At 34.5% G+C, this 20601-nt stretch overlaps 2 protein-coding genes across 2 annotated transcripts; both read left to right on the forward strand.

The window, feature by feature from the left end:
• The first annotated feature begins 24 nt into the window (after nt 1–24).
• Nucleotides 25–20314, forward strand: LOC136803993 (integrator complex subunit 13-like). The gene is made up of 20 exons (XM_067060729.1): nt 25–281; nt 566–640; nt 886–1049; nt 1296–1361; nt 1499–1571; nt 1785–1910; nt 2159–2243; nt 2818–2910; nt 3648–3737; nt 4125–4199; nt 7632–7735; nt 7976–8054; nt 15521–15597; nt 15825–15896; nt 16110–16195; nt 16944–17025; nt 17546–17615; nt 17973–18212; nt 18685–18832; nt 19699–20314. Exons 1-20 carry the CDS (start codon nt 57–59, stop codon nt 19751–19753), a joined length of 2085 nt encoding a protein of 694 aa, XP_066916830.1. The 5' UTR covers nt 25–56; the 3' UTR covers nt 19754–20314.
• Nucleotides 11583–13362, forward strand: LOC136804013 (heart- and neural crest derivatives-expressed protein 1-like). Its single transcript, XM_067060754.1, has 2 exons — nt 11583–12559; nt 12940–13362. Exons 1-2 carry the CDS (start codon nt 11834–11836, stop codon nt 13012–13014), a joined length of 801 nt encoding a protein of 266 aa, XP_066916855.1. The 5' UTR covers nt 11583–11833; the 3' UTR covers nt 13015–13362.
• Nucleotides 20315–20601: the final 287 nt, after the last annotated feature.

The raw sequence follows: 20601 nt of genomic DNA on the forward strand, positions 1-20601 counted from the left end.
GACATAATATAATCCTGTTTTTAGAATGACAATTAACAAATAAAATCAGAATAAATATGGTTGGAAAGCAAAATGAAATCTGTACTGAGACTTGTATTATTGTTGATCATGCAGCTGTCTTTCTTGAGGAATCTGGAGCTAAACTTGAACTAGATACAAATCCAAAGAATAAGAACTTGTTATCATTTCTCTCAAACATCAGTAAATCAACTTGGACTTGTATCGTGGAGGGAGTGATAGAATATTGTAGAATCATATATGACATATCAACAAACTATAAGGTAATCTGTGTTTGCCGTTTTATTAGATTTTGGTTTGTTTCTTTTAATCTTATTGGATTCCATATATTTTGTATTAGACTGTACTTCATGTAAGGGATGTAAGTGAATCATATTAGTTAACAAAAAATAAATAATTAAAAGTAAAAAATATATATCAAATATATATATATCTTTAAAAATAGAGATAGTTACTTGGAAGTCTTCAAAAATCTACTTCAAAGGGCTTAAAAAAGATTGAATTGTGGAAAAATTGACAATAAAATTCTAACTTCATTTTATTTTAGGTGCTAGTCCTTTGCTCAAATGAAAACTCTATCAATATCAATGACTTTGAAGATCAATATCAAAACATACAACAGGTAGTTAAACATTTATTGCTACCAGGGAGGATTATTGAGTATGTTTGCAGTATTTCTCGTCAAATTGTTCTATCTGAAACAAACTCTAAGATAATCATTTTTATCGAATTCTCTTTAGAGAGGAAATACCTACAGTTTGGACATGAATGATTATAATCCTCCCAAATTATCTATAACTCTCTCGGGTATTCAATTTTCGTTTGGACAACATATGGGAAATTATTTATTTGAATTTAAAAAATTAGGTTCTAAAAGGTTTTGGTGATCTTGGACCTCCAAACAAGGAAACAGAGGCGAATCCATCCATATACAATGGTGTTGATCATGCAGCTAAAGAACTGATCAAAATATCTTCTGAATCTTCTATTCGATCTACAAAGAGAATAATTGTCATTACTTCTTTGGAAGAGTAAGCTCGTATTTGTTTATGAAGATTGGGTGATTTTACTGTTAGCTTTTCTGATTTATCTGTATTTGCGAAGAAAGAATTTCCGTCAACTATATTCAATAAGGAGAACTGAGTTACAGAGCAGCGTTTCAGACTTATTTACATTGCATTTTGGTTATGTCCATATCGCATTAGTCAGCCTTTGTGCATAGGACTTAAAGTTATTATTTTAGGGTCCATTGTATACATTTTTAATTATCTATTTAGTGAAAGTGATGCAAGATCAATCAGCAATGTTATTTGGGAAATACAAAATGAACATGATAAAAAGGGGTATACTGTTTTAGATACTTTATTTAATTTACTTTATTTAATTTTGATTCTTTTCTTCCCTTCCCTCTCTACCTGTCTCTACTAAATATACGGTATGATTTTATTGATTTTTTTCTTATTCATTCATTTTGTTTTAGATTTTGTGACATAGATTTACTGGTTGTCAACATCACATTAAAGGGTCCAGAAATCATAATTCCACTGAAAGAGGTAAAACTAAAAAGAAAATAATCAATTCAAACAATTAACTTTTTAAGAATAATCTTTAGCTTGATGTCAGGTGCTTATTTCAGCAAACTAAAATGACATTTCTACAATACCAAATTATATTATGTCACATAACATGATGTTGATCAGTTGCAAGGGTATCAATAATGGAATACCAGCACAATAGTTTATTTAGCAAACTTTTGTTGCTTGTAGGTCTCACCACACCTTCATATGGCAGCGATCACAATGGAAGCAGAACATTGCTCAAAACTTATTCCTCTGTTGACAAGAAAGCATTATTGTTTGAGGTCAACCATTATCACTGGTATACCAATGAAGGTAAGATGTTTCATATATAGTGGATGTGTAGGAAAATTTTTGAAAGGCAAATTTCTCTCAGAAAAAACCACCGTATGGGTCGACTTATTGCTAGAGTTAGGGCCTGATTTTGAAGCACTGCTTTTTTTCTGCACATTATGGCTGTTTTCAAAGTGAGTGCACTCGGAAATGAGTCCAATACTTAGAGCTCGTTTGTTTGATTGTTTACAATTCACTGTTTGTTTTTTGTTTCACAAAATCTTTCTTAGGAAGAGCAACACGCAGGTACATCTGCGAATTACGATGTTGAAATCATCCATTCAGCTGCTGCCCATCATGAGGGTGATTGGCTTTGTAAGTCTACACTATAAACAACGGGATAAGCTGGAGTTTTTATAAGATACTTCACTAATTGGTCATTTGAAATAATAGAGATGACGCGTTCTTTAGAAAAAGCAATAAAATCCTTTGTCTCAAGATTCAACGACTAACTGAATCATCGAAAACCTTGTAAAAACTCCAGCTTGACCCTAAACAACCGGCCAGTCCAAAGTATTTAAATATCTAGAGAACAAAATGAGTAATTTTTTGATCAAGGGGTGAAGATTGCTTGAAAATGCATTGGGGTATTTCCTGGTTGCTACAGGCCTATAAATCAAGATAATATGAGCTCAGATCAGACATTCAGTTGATGCTATTCAACAGCTGTCACCAGCTATTCAAATGAAATAATATAGTTATTTGATAAAAGTTTCTTTCTTTTCAGTTTAAAATGGTTTCATAGATCTTATTATGGGCCCTAAATCATCAATTGATGCCCACATCATCATCGCAAAATCACAAAAATAAACATTAAAAAACATCTTTTGTCAAAAAGTTTTACATCTGTATCTAGTCAAGCTTTTTCTCTAATTATTTGATTGTATAGATACGTACCAAAATTCACCGAATATACTGGAAGATGCCAACAAATCAATCGTAACTTTGAAATGGTGCACACCGAAAGCCAATTCTTTGCAAGGTTTGTATATCATATATTTTTTGGATTCTTTCGATCTCTGGATTGCTTTATGACAAGTAAGATTGAATTAATATCGGGTTTTAATGAACAGAGTGGCCTTGCTGATACTTTGCTTCATCTCCAACCATCGACTCTCAGTCGCAAAAGTTGAATGGGTAATGAGGACAGAAAGCGTTTTTAATAATGACTTTCCAATGCGAAAGAGGCGGATCCAACGGATTTTTAGAACATTTTTGAAAGACGTTTTATTAGCTTTTTACCTGGGGGGGGGGGGGTACTTAGGCAAAATGGGTGCTGGGTATGTGCGAGCCATAAGGGTACCTTTTCTCATTCCTCAAAAGTCTCTCAAAGGGGTACAAATTCAAAAGATAGTCTCTGAAAGGGTCCCAAAATCACAAAAATCTAAAACTTCTCTCTCAAAAGGTCACGATTTCCAAGAATTTTGACCAAAATTTGGTGAAAATCAAACCAAAATTTGGAAAAAATGGACCAAACTTTAGGAAAAAATCTCTCAAAGGGTCCCAAATCACCAAAATTTTGTCTCTCAAAGGGTCGATTTTCGATTTTCCGCTCGGACATACCCGTCACCTCGCAAACCTAGTACCCCCCTTGCTTTTTTATCCTCGTGATTGTTGTGACAGTAAAAATGGCTCATTTAGTTGAACACTCTTTGTGTTTTACGATATTCCTTCGTGAATTCCATATTCTAAGCAACAATCAATTTCTTTCAATTTTAGATATTCAACCGTGCGTTGGTGTGTACAAAATAACTCCTTCTGAAGTCAATTCAAGACCAGCGGCATGTTTGACCATGTTTCTTTTACAAGGTATCATCGATGTTTTTCTTTTTTGATTGTTGCAAGCTCGCGATAATATTCCCGCACTAGTATGGGGACGATCCTTTCTTTTTGTAAGGTGCGTCCTAGATAAGAGAGGGCAGAATGTATCTTAAAAGAATAATTGAATGTTTGTAGCTCAAATCGAACGTTTAATTTGAAGTCTTTTGATGGTTCAAGGGTCCTGCATATGTTGATAATTATAATATTGAAATTATAAGTTGAAATTATGTAAAAGTATTTTTTCTGCCGATTTGAAGTAAAGGGTCTCTTTTTATTGACATATACACTGTCCAGTGAAAGGTTGGCAAATAGATTTCCCTTTCCTCGTTTGCTGTCATTTTAATTTTGACTTTTGATCTTCAATACATTTTTCAGGAAGGACAGTGATGTTAGAGCAACCTCGTAAATCGGGAGCCAAAATTTTGACACACATGTTGAACAGCCATGGTGGTAAGATTTGTTACTTTCTTTTTGAAAACCAATACAAATTTCTAATCTGTGTCTTGTTCCATTTGTGATTCCTTGCGATACTGTTTGTATGCTGGGGTGACATAAAATGAGGGTTTCCAGAAACAATCGTTTAGGGTGCGGCGAAGATATCGAAATCTAGAAGTTCAAACGACTTGATATCCAGGGGGTCAAATAGTTTTAAAAATAAAAAAAGATTATGGTGAAATATTGAGCATTTTCGATTTTAAATCATTCTTTTAGATAAAGTGTGCTTTAAATTAAAGCATGTAGGAAACAGTCGAGATCGAATACTATTAACTGATACCTTACAAATTACAGGAATCTAAAAGTTGTCCAGGAATTGTATTCTTAACCGTTTAACTGCCGTGCGTATTTTGTAAGGTCCGACCTAAACTTTCACTTTTTCTGTGGCACGGAGAAATAAGTGAAGGTGCGACCTATTTGCCAGATGTCGTCACATGCTGACATGAGCAACCACAGAGTTTACCATCATATTTAGCTTTATTTTCTGAAAAATATCAGGAAAAATCCAATTCATTTTTAGGCTATAGTACAAAACGGATTATATTGCTTCCACTGAGTAATTAACCACATATTACGATAATCTTAAAAAGTGAACAGGTTTTTCAAGGTAGATCAGTAGGGAGAAAGAGCAAGTAAAGTTAATTTTAGACCTCAAGTTCTACTTTGCTTCTACAATTAAAATAGTAATTTCAGTAATTAAAATTCAACAATAGTAGTTTAAACTTTTCTGCTCCTTTTTAATTGGTTCAGTAAAATGTTAGGGTTATTTCGAAATATTTTCAATAATTATTCAAGACTAAAGAATAAATAAATTCGATTATAACCAATTTTAGGCAAAACACACTGTCGAATATTTTTAGATATCCGATAGCAAAATATCTCTTCTGTAGCGGCGAGCATTTTTTGATCAAATAATTATTTAAATGTCACATGTATAAAAACAGATAAAAAAGAAAGTTGTTTTTAACAAAAAAGAGAGATAGAAAATTCGAACGTTTTGAAATTAGAGAAAAAAACAATGAAATTGACTTCCTTTAAATAACATAGTAAAACGCTCGAAAATGTCATAAAAAGAGAGATACTGCTTTTCTGCTAATTGGTGAACGATAAACCAGAATATTCAACGTGAAAAATCGGATATCGAAATTATTCAGTCTCGCTTTAATGATAATCATCTTCGCTTCGTCGAAAATCATCAAGCTCGACCGATTAATTTTCAATATCCAATTTTTCTTGTCGAATATCTGCTTATTATAACTAATTTTACTATTTTTAGGGGCTATAGATTTCTAATCACCCTAAAAACCATGTTATCAATAGTACATAGAGAGACGTTTTGAAGACGTTTTTATTATCTAATCAAACAAAATGTGTAATCGTTGAAAGCCCTTCGATTGTAATGCTTTTCGGACCAATTGCTTCGAACACAATTCGATCTCATCTTACTTAAATTTGGTAGTATCGAAAGAAAATAAACGGTATCAATTAGAATATGTCGAGATAAAAGGTCCTGTGAAATAGAAATCAAAAGGCTGAAAAAAAGGTTTTTTCGTGGTAAAAGACCATGCTGCACCCATTTATCTAATTAGAAAAACGACAAACAAAAGTCGGTGTTTTGCAGTTTCAGGTTAAAAAAAAAACACCATAAAAAGCCTGAAAACAAGAGTTTTTGTTTAATCTACTATCAAGCTCTATACATGCGTTTGTCTTCCAACTAACCTCATTTCAAAAAGTGATTCGAAAAGAATTAACACCAAAAATGTAGCACATTAAGATAATATATGGCATGGAATCATCTATTTATGGGTTGAGCTATATTTCCAGATGCTTTTACAGCGTACTCTTAGCATCATGTGCAATCGCATCCTTAACTGGAAATATAATTTCAATCATCATTCTTCGCAAACCCACCATGCGTTCAAGATCCAATCGATTCTTAATATCACTGGCAATATCAGATTGTTTTGTTGGTGTTCATTGTGTTTGGTACACATTTTTAATGTTGATTGATTCATTATTTTTGAATGACGATTTGCAATATGTTGACTTAATATTAATGACATTTTTAACTGTCAGCTCAATCATCACTCTTGCTTTCATCTCTTACGACCGATTCTGTAAACTTAATCCGAGCACTTATGACACGAAAATCAGTGATAAAAAATCGAAAATCATGGTCGCTTCAGCTTGGATTTGGCCTGTGGTCATACAGTTGACTTTGATGACAAATTTTTACGTAACAACAGCTCTGTTGATGTTTACAGCTACAACAGCCGCTGTTGTGATCTTTGCTTCATACAGACGAATAAGACTGAAGATTAAAACAGACACAATAACTTTCAATGATTCAACACAAGACGAAGAAACGAAACAACTAAGGCTTCATAAGAACACAAAGATCGCTCGAAGACTCTACGTTTTGATTGTGGCATATTTTGCATGCGTTGTACCAATTATGTCCAGTTCTATCATTGATATAATAGCTATAGAGGTGTTCAAGCTAGATCACTCAACAATGGTTTTACAACATTTGAGAATTATTGGTCTTATTGGACTATACATGGATTCAGCCCTTAATCCGATAATCCATCTCTCAACTAATACTAAAATGAGAAAGGCGGCTAAGGAGATAACTTTTCTGAACAGAATTGGTTTTTCCTCGTAGAATTCGTCGGAGTATATACAAAAACACTAGATTTTTTTATTTCATTTCATTTCAATTGTCAGTTTGTGCTTGATTTCTTGGTACTTCGAACTAAATTTGTTTGAGCACCCCGTGGCTCTATTTATTTAAAATAATGATATTATTGTAATAGAATGTAATATAGTCTCTTTAACTCTAGTTTTCAAATCGAATGTTCCTTTAACTGCCGTTCTCTCTATTGCCCTTGATTGTTTCATATTACTGTTCGTGGTAATGGAAACTCGACTAGTTGAACGCCTGGGGGTAGGGGGGGGGCACTCAAGGTCACTGTAAGGATCGAAATCAGCAATGATTAAAAAATTGCACTCTAAGGGTGTAAAATTTCGACCATATTTTGCCTGAAAATGGTAAAAAAATTTCAAGAAAACACACCGTAGTGGTCGATTTTTCGTTTATAATAATTAGCTCAAAAATAGCAAAATTTTCTCTGCACTGTATAGGTCTCATTTTAAAGCCTAAATTTGGGCCGAAAGTATGGTCGTTTTCGAATCGAGTGCCCCCCCCACTTCGGGGTTAAACAGTTAAACGTTTAAACACTTGATCGGTTGGTTGGTCGGTCCCTAACCCCTCGAAGACAAAAAACGGATAAGGAATCAGGAGGTTATAGCGTCATGATGATTCGCACCATTAATTTAATCGATTGAGTTTCTGCTGATTATACACCACGATATTTTTACTTTCAGGCGATATTTACATCCATGTTTTGGCTGCAGGAAGAAGTTCATTAGAAGACCCACCATCCATAACCGAAGGCGTCGGAGGGCGTGTTACTGACTATCGTGTTAACGTATGTAAAGCACGATGTGTTGTTAGGAGTGCGTATGAGTAATTGTTGTCGGGTATTTTGCGGAATTTTAAGGGTCATTTTTCTAAGCTTCCCAAGTAAAAAACGAATCGAAAAAAAGCATACAGTATAAGATCATAAGATAGAAAACTTTTAGATACTTCCAACTGCCCTAATTGTATTTTAAAGGGTGGAGTAACAATTTAACTAAGATCAATTAAAAATGATGATTGTCTTTTGCAGGATTTTGGCAGGTTAATGAAGGAAAATCGACTTGCGCCCTTTACAGACATCCCTGATGGTCAAACCCCAAACAAGACAGGTAAGGATTTGATATTATTTTTTAACCCTGCAAATGAACACATGGCGTAGAATTCACGTTGTGTCTTTTGTCATGCCCTGAAATCCGGGGATTTGACATCCCTTTTTTACGTAAAAAAACCTGTTTAAAATTCTAACGCATCCCCAGTCGGGTTCAACTACCCTTGCGCGTAAACCTGAAATATTTCGGTTGAACCCATCAATCCTGAAAACGAGGGCTGGGTTACCAGACCTCTCGCTGCAAATCCTTGACGTGGTCTTGCAAAATTACGTAATGTAAACCTTCAAGACGTTGAAAATTTCCTGACCTTCAGAGTTTTAGCGTGTCGGATGGAAATTTCTGCATCTGGGTGCCAGATAAGTGTAAGAGAAAGTATAACGATACATTAAAACCTCTAATTAATGGACACTCTAAAAGGTGGACACTCAATTAGCGGATCCTCAAATTAGCAGCCAGTTTTTTGCACGAAATAGCCAAAACCCTACTTTTTCCTCTCTAATCAGGGAATATCGACGGTCAAACTGGTAACAGACTTAAATAAATTAGCAGGATAACTATTTCTTAAATCTTTCAAAGTTTCATTGAACAAATCGCTTATAGACGTTTGGAGCGCTCCCTTTTTCCAGTCGTTGAATTTGTCATAAAAATGATTAACTACAGGGACCTGAAGACTACTAATGATTCATAAAAACTATTTTTGCTTTTGAATAATCGTTCTCTTATTCTTTCATGTTCTAATGTCTCTAGAAAAGCACTTAAGACCAAAATTTTACATACTTTATCCCTTAATAGTACCTTATACCAAAATTAGAGCACATAATTAAAAAGTTTCTAAACGGCTTCTAATTAGCTGACACTAACCCTATTCCCCGATGGTGTCTGCTAATTAAAAGTTCCACTGTATTCGCGTTTTCAGCCTTTTCGTTTAAGAAATAAACTAATAACTCGCAAAAGTGTTTTTCGCGATGAATCAATTTTTTTATTCCTTTTTGGACCTACCTCGGAGGTCCTATAAATTATAAACCGATGTCCGTCCGTTCGTTCGTCCGTCCGTCCGCTGTTACCAGCTTTTCTCAGGATTGGCTCATTAGTTTTTTCTGATTTTTGGCACAATGATGCAAAATGGCAATGCCTAAAATGTGATAGAGCCCGATTTTCGAAAAAAAAAATATTTGGGCAAATTTGGGCCAAAAACTGCCTAAAAATAGGGTTTTTTCGACTTTGTGCAAAATCCTGTCATTAAATTTTTCTGATTTTTTGTAAAATACGGATTTTCGTATTTTGGGGAAATTCCCTTTAACCAAATAAGAAAATATAGCTTTTCTCAATGTTGACTCATTATTTTTTTCTGATTTTTTGCACAATGATGCAAAATGACAATACCTAAAATGTGACGAAGCCCGATTTTCAAAAACAATTTTTTCTGGCCGAAAATGCCGGAAATATGCCGGAAAAACTGTTTTTTTTGGCATTTTCTCAAGATTTTATCATTGGTTTTTTGCTCAAAGATGCGTATTAACAATGCCCAAACAATGGCCGAGTTCGATTTTTGAGAAAAAAATTTTTCCGGTTGAAAATGCTGGAGATCGCCATGTTTGCAGATTTTCATTGGATTTTTTCCTTATATTCATTTCTATGTTTTTTTTCACAAAAACATTATTGATAACAATGCTCACCATCAAGCATGATTCAATTGTCAATAAAACTGATTTTTGCGACCAGAACTTTCTATTTATTTTTTCCCTGTATAACCCTTTCCTCTCCCCCATCAACAATCAATGATGAATTTATTGCGTTATGCATTTTCGCTAAACGCTATATTTTCTGACTGATTTCTTTTCATTTTTCTCCTCGCATTGCACTATCTAACTTTCATCATCAGGTAGGTCCATTCAGCACCCAGCTTGTTTCTCTTTTTTTTATTGTAATTTTATTTCTTAAAAGGATTTTTTTGGGAGTTTTCACGAAAGTATTTTTGAATCTCGCAAAAAATATTGCTGCTATTGTTTTCGAAAACCTGCGAAGCTTCTGATTGGTCAACCGTAGAAATTCTATTGTAATGTCACGTGACTTAGGTAGGATTTCTGAGCTGACCTCGGCACACTTTTCAGCAAAAGCACGATATCTAGCCCTTCGGGCTTTTACAAATCTATGGATTGGACTACACTTTAGCTAATTTAAACTTGCTCTCCTTTTTCCACACTGACTTTCTTCGTTTTTTGTGGTGTATGGATGTTGTTTTTTCGGAAGTAGAACAATTTATCAAAGTTTGTATAGAAAACATCGTAATATTTTCATTGAAAATGGCCTCCAAAGGGAACCTTTGTGATAGCAAATCATTTGTTATTCTGCCAAATAGAAGTTTATTGACGCTTAAAACCAAGAAATGCGTGTCATAAAGGTCAGGTTTATAAACAACCATTCTTTTCGTCTGACCTTTTTAAATGAGTTTTATCTCAAAACACGACCTCGTCGTAGGTGTTTGCGTACAGGTAGTCGTGTAGTAAAATATTATTGTTTTTGTCGTATTTTTTTATTGAACATTTCTGACATCCAATATCAATGAAACTTTTGTATGATGACTATTACTGTAAGTGAGTATTTCCTGCCCAACCTCGATGGGTTGGGTAATTAGAATTCAAATTTTTTCTTCATGTACTCTAAAAGGAGGTATTATTTTTATCTATTCACAGGGAGAATTTCAAATAATTGGTTACTTACCTAATTCTATTAATCAAACTCCCATATCGCCTAAGGGAACTTTTTTTTCTCGAAAACTTGTGTAGTTTAGTGGTGATCACCTGAGGATTTTTGAGCCCAAATCAATTTAATATGAAATCCCTTTCCAAGAAAACAACAAAGGATAGAAAAAGATTCGGATTTTTAGAGGTTTTCGATTCGAGGTATTGTTCTGTTTGAAAAGTTGCTGTGTATTTTTTTTTAACTACATTAAAGGAAGAAATTTTGCGGGGATTTAATTTGGCGGACGAGGGACATTTTTGTCCAGGAAAAACCTGTTTTAAAGCCTGAAATAGCACACATTTGGGGGAATAAATAGAGCAACTTAAATTTGGCAGGAATTAAATTCGGAGGATGACGGAGAAAATTAAATTTGGCGGGAACTTAATTTGGCGGATTTTGACCAAATCGGCCATATCCGCCAAATTTTATTCCCGCTAAAATCTCTTCCTTTAATGTAACTCTTGTGCCTTATGAATTTAATCCCAATTCACGTTGGAGCTTGAAAACTTTTTGTCCCATCTCAGTAAAATGAAAGAAAGAAAGACAAACACAAATGATGATAACCTTTACTTTGAACTTGTGACGAAAGTTTAACCACGTGTTAACAACGACCATCATCATCAAGTCATTCTTTAAGACATGATGGACTGTAAAGAATTTGTCGATAGTCAACCTTTATAGCCTCTCATGGAAGTTTGTTAGATACAGGCTACTGGAGTATATCAATGTCTCTCGTTCCTCATTATGATATTGAATAATATCATAATCATACAATAATATAAACAATCTCGTTAGTTGACCCGCCACTGGGTTTTTCAAATATTACTTTCAATAACATTTTAAGTAGCGAGTACCGATCCAAATACACAAAAAAATTGAAGTGATTTAACAAAGATCAAATTACACACGGAATAATATTATATATATATATTCGAAAAACGGAAAATTTACTCCTTGTGGGTTTTGAACTTATCATTTGCTTAAACTCTTTGCTGGTGTAAGGAGGTGTTCCGCTGTTGATCAAGTAACGCACCGTCATGATGAATCTACCTCAAATCAAAGTTGAACACAACGAACTATCTTCATATAACTTCACATCTTCCTCGTGTAACTACGAGAGTGCTGGGAGCGCGTACAATAGTAGTCCAGAAGCATCCATCACACCATCAACCAACTTTCAGCACCAACCGTATTCAACTATTTTCCAATTCGAAGAACAATCCTGCTATGACGGGTCCTCACAAATCTCAACACAAGCAGCAGACCTCGACTACAGTTATTTTAACGGTGCCAATGATTTCATCAACAGTTACGAACAGTACCAAACGGCAACTCCTTATTCGCAATACGTCAATCCTTCTACGACGTCGACAGCCCCGTATACGTCAAGATCCGTACACACACGTAAACATAAACGCTTCCATAACAACCAGTATCCTTATTTACCAACTTACTCTAAGAATACACGGCGATCTGAAACCATCAATATAGCATTTGCAGCCGTTCGTGGATGTATACCAAACGTTTCTGAAGATACTAAATTATCGAAGATTCAAACATTGCGATTGGCGATCAGTTATATGCGTTTTTTGATGTCTTGTTTGGGTGATTATCGCTTCATGATGCTGATGAATGATAAGGAGAGAGAACTTTATAAAGAATTCTTTGAAGAAGACAAAAAGGTGAAAGAATCTGAAGATCATGATGACAAAGAAGACAATAAAGATTTGGAATGTCTAAATGACGAGCCCTCCAGTGACAAGGTACATGGTGTTTCTTTACTCCTAAGTATGAAAATAAGTAATTTTCTAAGGTAAATCAATTTCAGCCTTTATGGGAAAACTCGAGCTGGGAACTTTTTAGATACCATTTCCCTCTTTTCGCTGAATAGAAGGGACTAATGATTATAAATGACTATTGTCTGTCTTTGAGAATGACCCGTTTAAGCTAGTGTTCTGGATATCCTTTTAAAAAATACAAACACCAGACAAAAACAGCATGAAAAATACTGGCGCGTACACACAGGCCATAGCAAGCAAACATTCCTTTATGCTTAAGACTGAATTGTCATGAGTTCGGTCTCTTTTTATTTGCTGCTCTAGCTGTTGTCACCTTCTTAATTTTTAATTGTTTTTATATCCAGGTTGATGAGAAGGACAGGATGAAGGGACGCTCGCGATGGCCACAAGTGTTATGGCAAACAACTCTCAAAACATAGAATTTGCTTATTGGTTTTCATCATATTGTGTTGCTTAGGCCACCAAAGTCTTTTTTTAGGGTTGGTCAGTGTTTCAGTATACCAAATCCTGAGTTGATGATTGGTTCTCAGTGAAAATTAGTTTTTGTGATGATTGAACGAACGTGATATTTTACAAATTAAATGAGTCGTGATTAATTTTTTTGGTTCTTGTTGCTAAATTGGATGGAAATGCTTGGCAATCATAAGAACAACGAAGCTCGAAAATGCCGAAAAATAAAGTTATAATAGCAGCTAGTGATATCTGAGTGTTCTGAGTATTAATTAAGCAATGTCCAAAATTGTTCCTAAAATAAAACGGGAAAAAGCATTTTGAGATTCCGAATGCCAAAAGTGAGAGAAATCTGAAATTATCACGAAATTTTAAAAAAGTCGAAAAAGGTGTTGATAGGTTTTATTAGCACCACCAATTTATTTATGTAACGTGAAATGAAATACTTCAAAAAGAATTGCACGTTAATCAAATCATATTTTATCAAGTACTTTCATCACCTATTGACTTTTTGATTTCGTGTTACTTCATTTTTTGGCCGGAGAAGAAATGATTCGGAATTCTTAACATATTTTAAAATATGTACACTTTATTTTCCATAACTGAACAGGTCCCGAAAAGGTAAATTAAGTGTGATTTATTTAAGATTTCAAGTTCCGGGTTTGCTATAACTGAAAAGGCTACTTTAATCTTTTTCGAGTTAAGGAGACATTTGAGTGCGATAGAGACATAGAGACTCTAAGAGAGAGATTAGACTTTAAGACTTTCAGATTTTAAACGTTTCTAGGAATAACATATCACTGAAAATTTAAAATTTTAATTCTGTATATTTCCAATAATATTTGCAATGTTTTTTTAATTGAATTTTTCGTTACTAATTTTTAAATCATATTGATTTCCACAATTGTAGATAGGTATTAGTTGTAAATTTGCATTTTTTACTGACTGTTAAAACGTATTCCATTCCAGGTATTAGATTTTTCCAATTTTTGTATTTTGAAATAACACATTTTGATAAAATGAACACAAAATCATTCTCTAATCGTATCAATTTCGCTATCATCTCTTATAAAATCATTTACATTGATTTTCAAAATCTAAAATTCACGGGTGTAAGAATTATTCTGAAAATCACTGGAGAAGGCCAGGCTCGGATACAGAGGGAGGCTATATCCAATGGAGGAGAGTTTACTTTATTATCGTATTACCTTATATGGAAACTAATTACTCTCCATTAATAAGATAGCCTACCTCCTGTATCCGACCCTGAAGGCCGTAGCCCTTTAGCTGTAAAATTTGTCGATGATCCCCCGAAAAAAGGATGACTTGAACTGGTTGTAATTCTACTCATATTAAATCGGTTCGAAAAACTTCGAATGATTGAAGTTCGATCAACTGAAGGAGCTTGTCTGAGTTGAATTGAATCAAATCCAATGGAGAAGTCATCAAATTCCGAATATTAGAAGTTTTCGAATCGTGGGGGAGGTACGAGTAAATGGAATGCACTGTGTTTCTCGCTTCTTTCAGTAGGGATCAATCTCAGCAATTTTATTGTGTTTAGCTTTCTATGCGGTTAGTTGAAAAAAGGAGCTACTTTTAGTGATAATTTCTCACTGGTTACTCAGTGAGACGGGGGAATATACGATTATATGTCAAAATACTTTGTGGAACTGTCAGAGCTCAAGATATAGACCAGCGTCCAAGATTCAGAAAAGGCCTTAAAAATGGTTTTTGTAGGGCACCCCCTTATCAGGGCAAATTTTTGATATTATGCTCCTAATAGGGTGTAAAATTGACAAAAAAAATTTGCCCTTCGAATCTCCTGCAGTTTCGAATGAATCGATTTTTAGTTAATCGATAGAACTTATTAAGGGTCCCCCCCTTTACTAACGGTTTTTTCGAAGTCTGAAAATCAAATAGCTGAGGCGACCAACGGATTCAGCGTGAAAAGTAGAAGATAGGGTTATTTGTTAAGTTTCTACCACCTGGTGCCGAGAAATGGTATTTTTTCAGACGTTTTTGGCGTTTTCCGATGACGTCAGCATTTTTCTGGGAGCATTTTCAGAAAAAAATCATTCTCACAGCTGGATAGCCCTGAATTAATAGTATCCGAAAATGGTATGGTTTCTTAAAACCATCGATGTTCCGATCTTGAGATATTTAATTTTTAAGGTGGGTAAGTATGCTGAAAAACTGCTGACTCAGCAAAAATCGATTCACCTGAAAACTGCAGTAGATTCGATGGGTAATTTTTTTTTGTCAATTCTACACCCTATTAGGGGCATAATATCAAAAATTTGCCCTGATTTAAGGGATGCCCTACAAAGTGACACAATTCACTCCATCGACCTCTGGTCTAGTAAAGGGTGCATTGCACTGGATTTTTAAATCATTTATGAGCGAAGCTTCTACACAATTTGCATTGGGTGCATTGTCCTTAAAGACGATCACACAACTATATTTTTAATTTTTCAGCTTCATCGAGATTGGAACGTTATACAAAACATTGGCCAATGGTGATTTGTGATACACTCATCTTTAATATGCAACAGGTAAAGCATTCTATTCTTACCCTAGAAAGCCTTTTTTCATGCCCGAAATGAACAAACATTTAATGCCAAAGGAAGAATACTTGACTTAGTAAAAATCAATTTTAACGACCTAAGTTTCCCTTTTGAAAATTTGTGAAAATTTAATTTCGCGAAAATTAAGAAATTTTCTGACACTTTCTGAAAATAGAACACTTTTTGCCTAAATCATCCTGCTCATCTCTTCGTAGAATTTGGAGCCGTTATTATCGCTGTTGATGAAACCGTCATTGAGTGAAGAAGATGTCCAGGAATGTAAAAAGGTTTGTATTGATAGCGAGAATGCTACCAGTGATTGACCAAGGAATAGCTTGAATGATAAATTAGAATTTCTTTTATTTAAAGTTAATTTGATTGACTGAGGGTGCAGCATTATTTTTTAAACTTTCGACTCGAATAAGAATTGGAATTTTTTAACTCATGGAGAAATATACGATTGTTTATCAAAATAATGTTTCATTTCCTTTTTTTTAAAGGTTGTTTACAAATTGCAAGCAATGGAAGCACGAAATGATTCTTTACCATTACCTGTTGTTACACTCAAAGGAAAGAACAGTAAAAAGTAAGATTTTATTTTCCATATGTTTTGATACATAATTTGGCCTAAGTCGTTGTTTTTTTTATCGAATTCATGATATGATTACTGAGTACTCTATTTTTACAGCGAATCCCTATTTTGAATCGCAGACTTCTACAAAACCCCCAGGTAGTGAGGAGCACGAATCTGTTAGTGGATGCCAGCAGCCTAGCGAATCCCCAGTTCTGTAATTTAATGCTTCTAGGAGACGCCTTTTAAAACCATTCATACTTGGTTTTATAATACCACATGACTGCTTGTGAGTCACTAATACAAAGTTCGCCAACGGTTTGTTTAAACATACTAAACCATATACTTTTCTGAAAGCCCATGATCAAGGCTACATGACAAGCAGGACGGCGTTCCAGTTCATCGCTCTCATTAAAAATGCTTACGTCATCAAAATCTTCATTTTTTGGACTTTAGAGGTCATATCTCGGGACCACGTGGTCCAAATTGACCCCATTTTTCTTATCTACTCGTTGAGAGGAATCTCCCTGTCTAGTTATTTTTGACATTTGAAAACCATTATTGTAGAAAAAAGTACCATGTCCGCCTTTTATGGATTTGTGGGTGTTCCCATCTTCCTGGAGTGGGGCTTTTTTTTGGCGATTCCTGACATGTTCCTGGAACTCTGTGCAAAATTTCACACCATTTTTAGTCCAGATAGTTATGTAATTCTACCTGATTAATAACAGCAATATTACTTGTAAAAATGCTCTCTTTCTTTCAGAGAAGACCAGTACAAACACGTATGGACCGAACTCGATGTTTATGTGGAGGGAGCTTCAAAAACCTCTCCAATGCATAAAAAGGTTTATTTTTGGAATAAAATAGTTGCAACATTTTTACACCATTTTGATGTTGAAGAGTCTCCCCAGTAGCCATGACTAGATACCCAAGGCTACCTACTTTAATAGGATAAAATTTCAAGGGGATTAAATTTCGCGGATTTCCCAATCGAAATTTGGAAAAGCTTTATCCGCGAAATAGATTTAACCAAAACTCATAAAATGGCAAATAAACCACTTTTTAAATGCTTAATGACATCAAGAAAGCTCCTCACATGCATGATTTGACAGTAAAAGGCACGAAATCGTGAAAATATTGTCTCCCAATAGTGCCATCCGCGAAATAACTCCCTGTGAAATCTAAAAATTTCGCGGATGAGCTCAACCGCGAAATTTAATCCCCGTGAATGTTTATCCCATTAGAGCACTGCTAATGCAGGATAATGCAATCGCTGTCGAAGGTGACTGCTCCAATTCGATATAATTCGGTGGTATTCAGAAACTACCGCCCCTTTTTTCAAGGACACCAGTTCTTTTACTTTAGGTCTTGGATTGTTTACGGGGCACACAAGATCCGCCTTTACCGCCACCTCCAGATATGAAACCACCAGAAGGTAAGATAATTTAATGCGAATCTTTATTTTAGATGATCATATAATTTCTTTGAAACAAGAGATCAACTATTATCATCTGATGCTATTGCTTTCGCTATGTGTTCAAGAAACTTTGGCGTTTTTGTGCTTGTATTTTGATGACATTATTGCAGTTTTTATCATTTTTGGTATTTTTTGATAACTAGAGTATATTCAAATACATGGCTTTTTTTTTATTTTATTAAAAACAAACTAAGATTAGAGAAAAATGACTTACACTTTCGTGTAAATTGTGTTAATTTTGAAACGCTTTTTAGATTCCTGTATATTCAAGCACTCAATATGCCTGATGACTATAAAAGAAATTCTCCATTTTAGAGCCGAAAGCAGTGCCGTCAACAGACAAGAATCGTGCTGAAGCACCATCAGAACGCAAAGCAAAAGAAGTTCCAAGTGATCCACGAAGGCGTCGACGTACCAGCGAATCATCCTTAACGACCAATCAGAAAGATTCCTCCCAAGCCGCCCCTATAACGCCCAAGAAGTCACCACGCCATGATGAGCCAACTAGTAAATTACGAAAAACAGGAAGCCGTCCAGCTCTTAATACAATTACGCGTAAGCTTACCATCTTGATTTTTCTTTTTCGGTGGGACTCTCTTGCGAAAGCCTATTCTATATTGAGTGGGTTTATCTAAATAATCCTGCATTTAGAAAAAATAGACAAAAAGAATGACAAATTATGCCGTCTACAACCCCGACCGAAAGTGACTGTGCCACCCCCATTCCTCTTGATTTATCACGGGTATTAACTACATATTATGGTTTAAAGAACGACAAATTACGCATACGTGTTACAATGCAGGATTCTTTAGAGAAACAGACTGATTACACTCATCTCCCTTTAGACTTTAGTTAAACATTTTTACAGCCTTGAATAATATCCAGAGATTAGGCTTATTCGACATCATTCTGGTTTCAGATGTCATAATGCTTCTGAAACTGTTGGGTTTTTTTCAAAAATGGAAGGTTTTAATTTTCCTTGTAGAGATATTCTCTTACACCATGCTCCCATTTTTCTTCAATATAGCTGTGGTCAAAGCTAAATCTTCCTTGCTTTCCATTTGGACGAATCATCTAAATTTAACGGCGTCGAGATATCACGAAGAATTCTTTGGTCGAAAGGTTTCTGGTAATCGAAAGTTTGATTTGTACGCAGCCGATGCTGATCCGACCGGGTAAGTCCCAACTTATAATATGATTTTTCTACTTGATTTAAGCGATTCAAAAGTCTACTTCTCATTCTGACTTCATTTGTTTTTATGATACACGCTTTTTATTTATTAGAACAATTTTATTTAACACCAGCTTTAGAACAATAGAATTAAAAAAAAAACCTCAGGCTCAACCAACATTTCCCGGTTCTTATAAAAAAAACAAGCGTGTGTAACTCTTTGCACTATATTCTCATAGAATATATAGAGATTTGATTTGAAATTTTTAATTTTTATCTGGTCTGCTCATAGGCTTTGAATTAAAGTCTGTCTCGAAATATTTTGCAGCTGGAGAAAAAAATGGCTGTAACTTTTGATAGAATTCGAATCAAGTTGCGATTTGAAAATTTCAAAAATATTCATTCAATCAAAAGATATCAAACAAAGTTTATTGTTGGTTGATCGACAAAAGGCTGTTTTTTTGTCGTTTTTTACCATTTTTTACTATTTTATAGAGTCAACCAGCAATAAACTTTGTTTGATATCTTTTGATTGAATGAATATTTTTGAAATTTTTTTTGACAGTGATGATGATCTAAGATTGAAGAATCACTCCTGTGAAAATGGTAATTATACCACATTTCTACAAAAAGTTGATTTTTTTCTTCTTCATTTTTCATTTTTATTTTTTATTTTTTTTCACAATTTTTTTACTTGATAATATTCCACTCACGAATATCATTTTAAGAAGCACTTAATCGTAACTTGATTCGAACTCTATCAAAAGTTACAGCCATTTTTGTCTCCAGCTGCAAATTATTTCGAGACAGACTTTAACAGATTACCGAAGGAGAGGATGTTTCTTTATGAGATATTCTTGATTCTTTTAGGCATAACGATTCAAAGAGTTATGGAAGTAAAGGCTCATCGAAAGGGGAATGGTGACCAATCAATACACCCGTAATGAGAAGAAAGGAGAGTTCGGATTTCCATGCGTAAGAGCAAGCGATATCAAATGCAACTAAGAGCTGGCAGCGTAAAACTTGTAGTTTTCATTCGGTCTTAATCTTCTTGATGAAAATCAATATCTTTACCCTGCTCCGTAGGACTTTCATAATACATTTTGTACCGTTATATCGGAGCTATACCCAGTATTAACCATTCAAATCAATACGGACTTGATGTGATTCGAATCATGTGTTAAAACTTTATATACTTTATATAAGTATTTGGAATCTATCAAAGATTTCAAAGGATTAAAGAGAGACAGCTGATCATTTTTGGATTGATGAACTGCCAGAATTTGCCAACTAACATAAACGCTTGATGGCAAAGCAAACTCTATGCAAAATGAATAATGTGGAAAATGTTTATTTTGGTTTTCAAGGTTCGAATGCTTGAATTTTCATATTATTTCGAAAGGTATTTTGGTTAGTTTTTTTATGTACATAATGCAATGAAAATCGAATGTGAAGATAACGAGCAGTACTCGCTTGAACAGAAGAATCACTCCGTTTTTTTTCAGTTGTTTTGAACAGCACTTCAATGACTTCATGTAAAGCCAATCCCCCCAGATCTTCTTTGGGGATATTTGTAAAATACGGAACGTGGTGTCGACGTAAAAGCCGTTTCCGTCTGGTACAGACAGCTCGACAAGTAGCTTAACAGAAATGATTTTGCTGATCTACATTTTTTTGATGAATCAAATTGGAATGCACGCTCTTTTCAGATTCTTCTAAAAAGTACTTATATAATTACGCCATAGTGTTATCAAAGAGAATGTAAAAACATAT

This window comes from Clytia hemisphaerica, unplaced genomic scaffold, assembly GCF_902728285.1.
Source record: "Clytia hemisphaerica strain Z4C2 unplaced genomic scaffold, Clytia hemisphaerica genome assembly, whole genome shotgun sequence".
NCBI classification, from domain to species: domain Eukaryota; kingdom Metazoa; phylum Cnidaria; class Hydrozoa; order Leptothecata; family Clytiidae; genus Clytia; species Clytia hemisphaerica.

Coding starts and splice junctions, on each gene's coding strand:
- LOC136803993 (XM_067060729.1), top strand. CDS start 57: ATGGTTGGAAAGCAAAATGAAATCTGTACTGAGACTTGTATTATTGTT. Junction 2,911..3,647: donor GAAAGCCAATTCTTTGCAAG/GTTTGTATATCA, acceptor TTTCAATTTTAG/ATATTCAACCGTGCGTTGGT. Junction 15,598..15,824: donor TCATCTTTAATATGCAACAG/GTAAAGCATTCT, acceptor ATCTCTTCGTAG/AATTTGGAGCCGTTATTATC.
- LOC136804013 (XM_067060754.1), top strand. CDS start 11,834: ATGATGAATCTACCTCAAATCAAAGTTGAACACAACGAACTATCTTCA. Junction 12,560..12,939: donor ACGAGCCCTCCAGTGACAAG/GTACATGGTGTT, acceptor TTTTATATCCAG/GTTGATGAGAAGGACAGGAT.